At 44.5% G+C, this 11,458-nt stretch overlaps 1 protein-coding gene across 1 annotated transcript; it reads right to left on the minus strand.

The window, feature by feature from the left end:
* Positions 1 to 178: 178 nt before the first annotated feature.
* LOC121445745 (calcium signal-modulating cyclophilin ligand) lies at positions 179 to 10,941 on the minus strand. The gene is made up of 4 exons (XM_041647891.1): positions 10,632 to 10,941; positions 8,659 to 9,119; positions 5,623 to 5,688; positions 179 to 976 (listed from the first exon to the last, which is right to left on the minus strand). The coding sequence occupies exons 1-4, from the start codon at positions 10,795 to 10,797 to the stop codon at positions 785 to 787; spliced, it is 885 nt and encodes a 294-aa protein (XP_041503825.1). The 5' UTR covers positions 10,798 to 10,941; the 3' UTR covers positions 179 to 784.
* Between the last annotated feature and the right edge of the window lie 517 nt (positions 10,942 to 11,458).

Consider the following 11,458-nt stretch of genomic DNA (forward strand, 5'->3'; position numbering starts at 1 on the left):
CATACACATACAATAAAAATCAATAAATCTAAACAAAAAAAGAGATAAATACAAGGTGCACAGAATATGAACTCTAAAAAAAATCATTCATTTGTATAACTCCGTCACCACACAGATGTCAGATTCGATGCTAGGCAAGCATTCTGTCACTGAGCCACACTACAGTCACATGTATGAACTTTAACTGTTTCTTTCTTTACTATTTGTACATTAACCCAAGGAAGAATGAGGATGGCTACCTCATACAGGCCTTGTGTTAAAATTTTTAAAAATAAAATGTGCAGTCTCAACACTAGACAATTCAGTTCCATTCGCTTTATTTTTAGGATGCTTTCTTTCACTTCTCAGGACAGGATGACACAGATACACGTCGCGGTCCTCTAGGCAGGCTGACACCAGCTCATTTACTCCCCTACAACAGGAGGACACACATACACGTCGCGGTCTTCTAGGCAGGCTGACACCACGCTCATCTACTCCCCTACAAGTACTAGCCGGGTCCCACAGAGGGACTACAAACCTCAGAAGTCAGGGGAAAGAGAGAAGACTGGGTTTCTAATTAAACAAGAAAAACCATTAATGACATTGTTACCCTATTTAGTTACTCATACCTGTACTGATACAAACTCAACCCTTTTAAACCAGGGAAACTAATCAATTGGTCTTCAGTAAAGAAAAAGAATTTCATAAAGGTATAAACCAATTTGTCCCCATTAGAGACAGTGAGTGCAATGTAGGAGGGAAACTGTGTTCACTTGTAAACTTCTTCTGAGTTCCTTGAGTTTCAGGGTACTTCAGAACCCCAATAATCAAGCAGTTCATGACAAAAAATGAAAGTGAAAAAGTAGACACAGAGATCCGTGAAAACCTCGCCCATCTTGCTATAGGTCTCCATGGAGCGATTGATCACTTCAGCAGGAATGCCAGACAGCAAGAGTGCAGCTGCCAGCACTGTGGTCTTGACCTTCTTCTCACCCTGGATCAAGGAAAAGACAAGTTAACCTCAGCCCTCAGCACACATGTGGTCTACACAAACACAGCCTCAGCACACATGTGGTCTACACAAACACAGCCCTCAGCACACATGTGGTCTACACAGACACAGCTCTCAGCACACATGTGGTCTACATACACACAGCCCTCAGCACACATGTGGTCTACACAAACACAGCCCTCAGCACACATGTGGTCTACACACACAGCCCTCAGCACACATGTGGTCTACACAGACACAGCTCTCAGCACACATGTGGTCTACACACACACAGCCCTCAGCACACATGTGGTCTACACAGACACAGCCCTCAGCACACACATGGTCTACACAGACACAGCTCTCAGCACACATGTGGTCTACACACACAGCCCTCAGCATACCACGTGGTCTACACAAACACAACTGCTGCTGCTCTCTCTCCCCCACTGTTCCCAAAACAACACACCAAGCTGGGCGATGGTGGTGCACGCCTTTAATCCCAGCACTTGGGAGGCAGAGGTGGGTGGATTTCTGTGAGTTCGAGACCAGCCTGGTCTACAGAGCTAGTTCCAGGACAGGCTCCAAAGCCACAGAGAAACCCTGTCTCGAAAAACCAAAAAAAAAAAAAAAAACCCCAAACAACACACCAACATTTACTAAGCATCGAAGAGGTAAATCAGTCAATTTTAGGCAATAGCAGACAACAGGACCCCCAGCAAGTTTTATAACTGTATCATTTTGGCCAGGCATGTTGGTGCATACTTTTAACCCTAGCACTTGGGAGGCAGAGGCAGGCAGATCTCTAAATCTGAGGTCAGTTTAGTATCATAGTGAGTTCCAGAACAGTCAAGGCTCTGTAAAGGGACCCTGCCCCCCAAATAAACAAATAAACAAGTAAATGTTATTTTGGAAGCAAGACATAACCACTTTAGAGACATATAATAAGACAAGGTAAGAAACAAGGAAAGTATTACTAGAGCCTATAAACACCGACCCGTGGATGAACTGATGTGATAGGAGTCAGTGGCACAGAGACTGCTCTGGGGTTTTTGTAAGCAGAGCACAGCAAGGGCTCCAGAAGCTTTGACGGCCAGCACACTACCACATGCAATAAGGTCGAAGGAAGATTTCAGGGTAGGGAGGAACCCAGCCTTCACGGACGGGCAGAATCATATCAGAGGCAGGGGAGAACAAAAGCCAGAAGCAGAAGAACGCTAGGTGTGTCATTACAAACAAAACCACAGGGACATCCTAGAGGACCCTGAGTGCTATACACAGAAGCAGACACTGGTCACTCTTGTGATGGGATGTCACTGGACAGTTCAGAACACTTCTAAAGGGGAGAGAGAACATTTATTTCTTAATTTCCTGGTCTCATTTTAAAATAGTCTTTTGAGGCACAGTGCCATGATCCCAGACTGGCCTCAAGCTAGCTACACATTCTAAGACTTTACTGACCCTCTACTTCCACCTCCCAATGGCAGGAAGCAGAGTCATGTGCCACCATGCCCAGATCATGTGGTGGTGATGAGGCTCAAACCCACGGCTTCATGAATGCCTGGTACCCACGGAGGCCAGAGGAGACATTTAGTACCACTAGATAGCCACTCATGATTCACCAATTTTAAAGACATGAAAAGCTATGTGGTTGTCAGTCAGTGGTAGTGCATGTCTTTAATCTCAGCACTTGGGAGAGAGAGGCAGGCAGATCTCTGTGAGTTTGAGGCCAGCCTGGTCTACAAGAGCTAGGTCTAGGGCAGCTAGGGCTGATACACAGAGAAACCCTATCTCGAAAAATTAAAAAAAAAAGAAAAAGAAAGAAAGGAAGGAAGGAAGGAAGGAAGGAAGAAAGAGAAAAGAAAAGAAGTGGAGGGCATGCTTAGCAAGGTGCTGGGTCCAAACACCAGCACACACACATGCACGTACACACACGTGCGTGCGTGCACACACACAATCAAAACGTTATCTGTGAGCCATATTTTCCCACCTAAAAGTCCTGAGCAAGAAAGAGTGACTCAAAAGTGGGCTTTTATAGGCAGTCTCTTGTTGTCCTTGAAGAAACAGCTACACAGGGTCTCCTCAGCTATTACGCTGCTATCTCAATTACAACAGATTAACCCCTCCCCCCCCCCCTTTTTTTTTTTTGGTTTTTCGAGACAGGGTTTCTTTGTGGTTTTGGAGCCTGTCCTGGAACTAGCTCTTGTAGACCAGGCTGGTCTCGAACTCACAGAGATTCGCCTGCCTCTGCCTCCCAAGTGCTGGAATTAAAGCATGCTCTGCCCAGCTCTTTTTTTTTTTTTAGATTTTATTTATTTGCCTGATAGCAAATAAAGATTTATTTATTTTATGTATACTTGTCTGCATATATAAATGCACATCAGATCCCATAGACAATTGAGAGCCGCCATGTGGGTGCTGGGAATTGAACTCAGGACCTCTGGAAGAGAAGCTAGTGCTCTTAACCACTGAGTCATCTCTCCAGCCAAATCTGTCTTTTTTTCCAAAACCTCCTCCTATGAGGTTGCTCCAAGTGCAAAAACATTTGCCTTGCCTGTGTTAGGCCCCGGGTTTGATGCAAAATTGCTCCCCTCCCCCACCCATATAAAGCCATAGATATAGATATGACTAAGCAAACAGGCAAAACCGTCATTTTTTGCCCAAGAACTTGACATAAATTTTGATCATCTGCTGGGTATGGTAGCCTCTGCCTGTAATCCCAGGAAACTGAGGCAGGAGAACAGAGTTCTAAGCTGCTCTGAACCACATATCAAAAAATCTGATACACAAATAACATTATTTTTACTTATTTGAGACAGGGCCTCACTGTATAGCTCAGGCTAGTCTCAAACTCATGCTCCTCTGACTGTACCTTCTGAATGATAAAATTACCTGCAAGCATCCGCCTGACCTACAAGGAAGTTTATCTTTGACGTCAGACAAACCAAGTTCAGGGAGATGATGTATACATCTGTGGTCAAGCAGACTAGGAAAACATCAGCTCTCAGCATCATTTCCCTCTGTAGTTGTTGTCAAATATTTCTCATTCTCAATATTAAAGTGACTTGCTATCATGGGTCCAAAAAGGGGCACAGTAAAATAGTCAAATTCGTTTACTTTCTTACCAACAGAATGATTAAATTTGCTAAAGAATATGATCGGTTAAGCCACTTTGAATGTCTTCATTACACTGATTGATTGACTGATTATTTGTGTATGGGTGTGGAAGGCATCTTGCATAGATGTAGCATGAATAATAAAAACCCATAGACAGATATTGGGGCTCCAACTGAAGATCAGAAAAGCAAAGCAGCCAGCCAATAGAGAGCTCTTACCTCTACAAAATCTTCAGGCTGAAAAGAGAGCAAGTTCCTGTCTCATCCCACTTTATATCCCTTTCTCGTGCTGGGATTAAAGGCGCGCACCACCACTGGCCGGCCTCTATGGCTAACCAGGGTGGCTGTTGAGATTAAAGGTGTGTGCCACCACTGCCTGTATGGTTGATTAGGTGGTTAGCTTTGCACTCTGATCGTCAGGCAAGCTTTACTTATTGAAACACAAATGCTATACCACTATACATAGATGCCTTTCTCTGTTCCTCCACGTGGGTCCTGACCATCCAACTGGAGACAGCTCGATGAGAATCATCTCTCCCTGTGCACCATCTTGCTGGTTCTAATCCTGCAGCACTGACTCAGATCGAGTATAACTAATGCTTCCTTGAAGTTCTATTTGTTTTTTAGAATTTTTTTTTTCAATTTAAAAAACATTAAACACTATTTTTATTTTTTAATTATGTATATGTGTCTGTGTCTGTGCATGAGTTCAGGTACCCACAGTGGCTGGAGGAGTTGAGTCCCACTATAGCTGGAATTACAATTGTGAACCACCCAATGTGGGTGCTACGAAACAAACCTGAGTCCTCTGGAGTATTATGTGTTCTTAACCACTGAGCCATCTTCACAGCCCTTAACTTCTTTTTTCCCCCGAGACAGGATTTCCCTATGTAGTCTTGGCTGTCCTGGAACTCGCTTTGTAGACCAGTAGACCAGGCTGGCCTTGAACTCACACAGATCTGCCTGCTTCTGCCTCCCAAGTGCTGGGATTAAAGGTGTGCGCCACCACCACCAAGCAGCCCTTTAGTCATGAGCCATCCAGATAGCCCAGCGGGTAGAATCACTTGCTTGCAAGCTTGGAAGCTGAGTTTGATACCTGGAAGCTAAGGCAGGAGAACCAACTCCTGAAAACTGTCATGACAACACATGCACACCAGAGCATGTACACACAAACAGACTGTTAACAATTAGTCACAAGTCAACACACTCACATGCACACACACGCACGCACATACAAATAGATTGTTAACAGTCACAAGTCAACACACTCACATGCACACACACGCACGCACACACAAACAGACTGTTAACAATTAGTCACGAGTCAACACACTCACATGCACACACACACGCACGCACACACAAATAGATTGTTAACTGTCACAAGTCAACACACATGCACACATATACAAATAAGTTAGATTGTTAACAGTCACAAGTCAACACATTCACATGCATACACACAAATAGATTGTTAACAATTACTTAGTCACGAGTCAACCTAAATACATCATAATTAAGATTTAAATTTACCTTAGGAAAATATTTGTATAGTCCCATGTACGCAAGTTGCAAAGTAAGAAATGGAGCAAATATAGACTGTGAAAAGAGAAAATAAAATTAAGTGTTTCCAATAAAATCATTGACATAATAAGTCAACTTAACAAAAGCTATAGATTCCAAGCAAAACATTACAGGAAAATATTTAATGCAGCGGCTGAAAGTGTTGTTGTTTCTGAAGGAGAGTAAGAGAAACAGAATCTTAGTCTCTAACCATAAAACATATCCAAGTCACGAGATTTTCTTGGTGCTCCTCCTCCCTGAATGTGTTCTCTAGCCTTTTCTTTTTATGAGACGGCTCACTATGTAGACTCACTATGTAGAAGCTAGCCTTGAACTCACTATTTTACTGCCTCAGACTTCAGAGTGCTAACACTAAAGGCTGCACTCCCATACCCAGCCCATAGTGCTGGCATTAAAGGCTGCACTACCGTACCCAGCCCAAACTTAGAGAATTAAAACTGCAGTGACTTCTCCCTCACCTAGCAGAAGTTAACAAACAGCTAAAAGCGTGCATTAAAAGTCCAGGAGGTGGTGGCACATGTCTTTAATCCCAGTACTTGCCAGGCAGGCAGGCAGACCTCTGTGAATTCCAAGTCAGCCTGGTCCACAGAACCATTCCAAAAACATTTAGGGCTACACAAAGAAACCCTGTCTCAAAAAACAAAACAAAACAAAAAGCACGGTACTCAAAGTAAAAGCCACATAGCCCTCAAAATTGGGGCAGAAGTGATTCATGTCGACACAGACAACTTGCTTCTCAAATGGCAGGCTATACTTTTTTTCTCTTTTTTTGGTTTTTTGTTTGTCTTTGTTTTGTTTTATTGAGACAGGATTTCTCTGTATAGTCCTGGCTATGCTAGAACTCACTCTACAGATCAAGCTGGCCTCGAACTCAGAGATCTGCCTGCCTCTGCCTCCCGAGTGCTGGTTGACATACTATCTTAAACAGTTTGTCAGTATGACATCTTCAACAAAACAAAACAAAAAACAAAACGGCACTTAATTTATGTATTTCTAAGATGTAAAAGGTTATGAAGGGGGCAGAAGAACAAACACCATTGTATGGCAAGAAACAAGTAATTTAATAACTGGTAGTGAAGATAACCATAAAACCAAAGCAACAAAAATCCAAACGAGGTATGGGGCTGAAAAGAGCACTTACTGCTCTTGTAGAGGACCCAGGTTCAATTCCCAGGCCCCACGTGGTGACTCACAAACACCTGTAACTCTGGTTCTAGTGAGCTCTGTCACCTTCTTCTGACTCTGCAGGTACGCAGTATACACAAAGTAAACGTGCATACACACAGTTAGGTAAAGTACTCACACAAATACAATAAATAAATCTATTTTTTAAAAAAGAGGCATAGCTTTTTTTGTTGGTTTTGTTGTTGTTTGTTTGTTTGTTTGTTTGTTTTTCGAGACAGGATTTCCCTGTGCAGCTTTCAAGCCTGTCCTGGACCAAGCTCTATAGAACAGGCTGGCCTCAAACCCACGGAGATCCTCCTATCTCTGCCTCCAGAGTGCTGGATGAAGGTGTGCGCCACCACCACCTGTCAAGGCACAGCTTTTAATGTATGACAACACAGAGCCCTCGGATAAAAAGAGCAGCTCTTGGGGGCTGGAGAGATGGCTCAGAGGTTAAGAGCACTGATTGTTCTTCCAGAGGTCCTGAGTTCAATTCCCAGCAACCACATGGTGGCTCACAACCATCTATAATGAGATCTGGTGCCCTCTTCTGGCATACAAACATACATTGCAGGAATGTTGTATACATAATAAATAAATAAATCTTTAAAAAAAAAAAAGAGCAGCTCTTGGCTCACTGGACGTTAAAAGCACCGCTGATCTTTGCTTTGGTGACAATTTATTGTCAGGGGAAGATAATCAAATCTGTTGAACAGATTAGATTTAAGAAAATATTCGCATAAAAGCAGTTTTCTGTTTGTTTTTTATTTTTTGGTTTTTTGTTTTTCAAGACAGAGTTTCATTGTGTAGCTCTGGCTGTCCTAGAAGTCACTTTGAAGAATAGGCTGGCCTCGAACTCAAGAGATTCACCTGCCTCTGCCTCCCTAATACCAGGATTAAAGGTGTGTACCACCATGTCTAACCGCATAAAAGCAGACTTTAAAACCTGTTTTGCCTAATGATATAAGATCTTAGTAATCTGAAAATTGCATATATGAACCTGGTACATAGTAAGTATTCTCAAAACATCTTCTGAATGGACCTGCTTCAAATCAAGGCACTGGGAGGCTGGAGCAGTGGCTGGGTCGGGTAGATTCAGTTCCCAGCTCCCACATGGTGACTCACAACCGCCTGGGATTCCAGTTTCAGAGAATCTAACTTCCTTTTCTGGCTTGAGGGGGCACTAAACATACATGTGGTACACATACATACACAGAGGTAAAACACAAAAATAAGTTAATAATCTTTTGAAAGAAATTTCAATCACGACACTGAACTACGGCTGAGCCTTCTGTACTGTTCTGTACCCCACAGTGGGCTGTCATTATGAAGCTTCCACATTGTATCACACCGAAACCCCCTCTGAACTGCAGACAATTACCTCCAGAGAGGCCCACAAGAAGACTATCTTAATGTCTCAAACTACCTGGAAAATTACTAGCTAATACATACTACATATAGTCATCTGTACTTTCGGTTCTGGGATGCAACTGTCTTGGTTTCACCCCACCTGTTAGTTGCTGTGTGACCTTGGATAAATGACTTAGTCTGAGTCTCCAGTCCTTCGTGGGCTCTGACAACAAATAGTGCATCCAGATGGAACGGAAATGAACGCAGGCTAGGAAAGCACTTAAAGGTACCCGCCTGGTATGCAGACAGAGCTTAGCAATCACTACTAATGGGCTCCCATTCTGTAACTAGGCTAAAAACAGGATCTGTAATACACTTTCCAATAGCCCTATAGGTCTGTTGATGCTGGCAAGAAATCCCATTTTTATAATTCAACTCGCATTTTCCCAGGTAGTACCTTGCAGCTCTTACCAAATATTTGCAAACGAAAGCTCTGACGCCAAGAGCAAGAAGAGCACACCCCACCAATCTGAATATTCGAAAAGAGTCAAATTCCTCTGCTGTGCTTCCGTCCTCCTGGCTGGGCTTCTCACTGATGAGCTGTTTGCGCAGTTTCATGGCTTCCTCAAACCTGGAAAGGTACTGTTCGAGGCCGTGGTGAGAAGCCCTCTGGCCTGCGCCTGCCGTGGGGTCACCTCTGCTCCGCTGGCGGAGCTCCCCGCCATCATTACTACTGCACTCTGCTGGTTGAATGAATGAGTCCAGTTTGTCTCCCAGCTGGGTACCCTGAACATCTGCCACACCACTGGGCTGGTCAGTCGTTCCGCCACTGATCGAATCGCCAAGCACCACCCTCTTTGAAACTGAAGGAACACTGAGGGAGTTCAGTTTGTCACTGTCCTGGGACTTTGATTTTGTTTGATTTTCTTCTTCTGAGGAAAAAAAAATTAAAGCCTTATGCATTACAATACTTACAAACATCTTAAACATTAATACTCAAAAATGTGCTGCTAGAACTTTGTCTCTACATCAAAATAAATACTGACTCTGCCGAAAACAAAACCAGCTCTTCCTTCTTCACCTTTAAAATAGACCACCCTAAAAGGAGATTCTGGCGGGGAAAGCATTCCACCTCCGTGGACAGGAAATACAACTGCTAAGCAGACAAGCAAAGATAGTAAGGGATGGGGCAAGGAGTAAAGACCGAATCTTTCACAGATAAAATATCCCAAAGATATGACTGAATTTCTTGCACTAGCCGGTATGGATAAACATACAAAATCACTGAAGTTTCTTACAGTTTCTATTTTACAGTTACATTTCTGAGTCCAGACTGCACAGGGTGTGGCATGCCCACGGGTGCCATCCTTGGGCAGCCGTGAACAGGCACTTTTAGGATGCTGTCTGGTTTTTAAAGAAAGAACTCTAAAAATGATAAAATTCTGCAAAGCAACAGAATAGATTAAGAAAGCACCCCAAGAAAGAAACACACAAATACTTAAAGAATATCTTCAGATTAATCACTACAGAAAATGTTTCTTGTACTGTTTTGAATGAGGTGAAAATGATACCCATGCCTCTCACTTGTATCATCTAGAAGTTCAGAACTTCATCACTAACACCTCATAGGAATCCCAAGAGTTCTACCAAGCTTGCAACCAATGACGAAAAAGCCAATTACTACAGGCAATGCTCACGTAGGAACTTGATAATCAGAAAACCATACACTGGACACAACTTTGCATGAAAGATGGAGTTTCCTTTAGGGCAAATGCAGTTATTGAAATGAGTGATGTAACCTCAGCTAGTGAAAGGAAATCTCAGTGGGGCCATCACCTATTTAGAAAAGGCCTATAAAGAAAGTCCCCACATACACAGTCACCTCTCCTAGAAGTTCTGTAGGTGACAGTGTTGAAGGCACTGAGCAGAGCCACCAAGATATGACCATAGGGACCCATATCCACAAAGGATGTACCAGCCAACGGTTGAGCAACGACAAACTGATGTGGGCGGTCAAGAGTTACAAAGCAAACGGCAAAAGGTAGGCGTCAGGGGAGGAACTGAAAAGAAAAGCATTTGGGGCATTTGGGGCATATGGGGCGCAATGGGATTGGAAGTATGGGGATAAAAGATGTAGCCTTCAAGAAAGGCGAGGAATAAGGCAAAAGAGCAGAGTGTCTCGGATAACTGGACTCGGAAAATGAGGAACAGAGGCTCTGTAACCAGGATGGAGACACAATCTCAGGGCAAGGATCCAAGAAAATAGGAAGCAGTAAGGAACGTCCTGGGGTTAAATGACAATATAAAACGGTTCGTCACCTAGGGGGCGGGGACAGAGTACTACAGAGTGCATTTTTGGGTCAAAAGGTTTGCGGGCCGGAGGGGGCAGAAGGATCTTGAAGATTCAAAAGGGTGAGCGGGAGACGCGAAACCGAGGCTCTCACCCGCGCCGCTCCCGGGCCTGTGAAAGCCCATGATGCGGTTGATGCGCTGCTCGGAGTTCATGAGCAGCTTTCTCCTCCGCAGCTCCGCTCGACGCTGAGAAGCGGACAGCCCCGAGGGGCCCGCTGGCCTGTCCCCGCCGTCGGTAGATACAGTCCCGGGCTCCATGCTTTTCCACGGGCTGGGGCACGGTGACGCCAAAGGCCAGTAGGACTTAGGGAAGGGCCGCGGAGTTCGGCGCCACTCCCACTGTAGTCCCGCCCATGGGGGCGGGGACTGAGGAGTGAGTATGCGCCGATGGCCTCCCAGGCGCCATGTTGGGTGAGGGCATCCCGAGTTCAAGGTTTCTGGCGACTTAGGTTGGCAGTGCTCTGGTTCCTCACCACCAGCTTACCTCTCGGGTGATCTCGAAGCACTTGAAGAGACCGACGCTCCCCTGATGGGTAAAATGCCAGGGAGGTACAAATCCGTTTTATTCTCTGCCAGGAAGCAAAATGGAGGTTGCAGCGGCAGGCGCTTGCTGCCAGTCTGTGCTCCTAGGATACGTAATTGCGGGTGCGACGCTTTCCGGGAATTTAGTCCAGGGATTTGGTGGTGGGTGTTAGTGATTGTTCTTCCCAGTACTTCTGCCAGGTTTTCCCAGGCACTTCCGTGTCCTTACTCTTCTCATTTGCAATCATGCTGCATGCCTAGCATGCCCTCGTAGAGTAGAACTTTGTGTTATGCTATAGAAAGGAACCTGCAGCATACACTAGTGGTTTGTTCTGAGTTGTACTGCATGCGTGTATTACTAATAGCGGTTTGTTGGTGGTGGAGCGCTGAAGGAGTG

Source organism: Microtus oregoni, unplaced genomic scaffold, assembly GCF_018167655.1.
Source record: "Microtus oregoni isolate MIOR12 unplaced genomic scaffold, Mior012 000478F_ref0000488, whole genome shotgun sequence".
NCBI classification, from domain to species: domain Eukaryota; kingdom Metazoa; phylum Chordata; class Mammalia; order Rodentia; family Cricetidae; genus Microtus; species Microtus oregoni.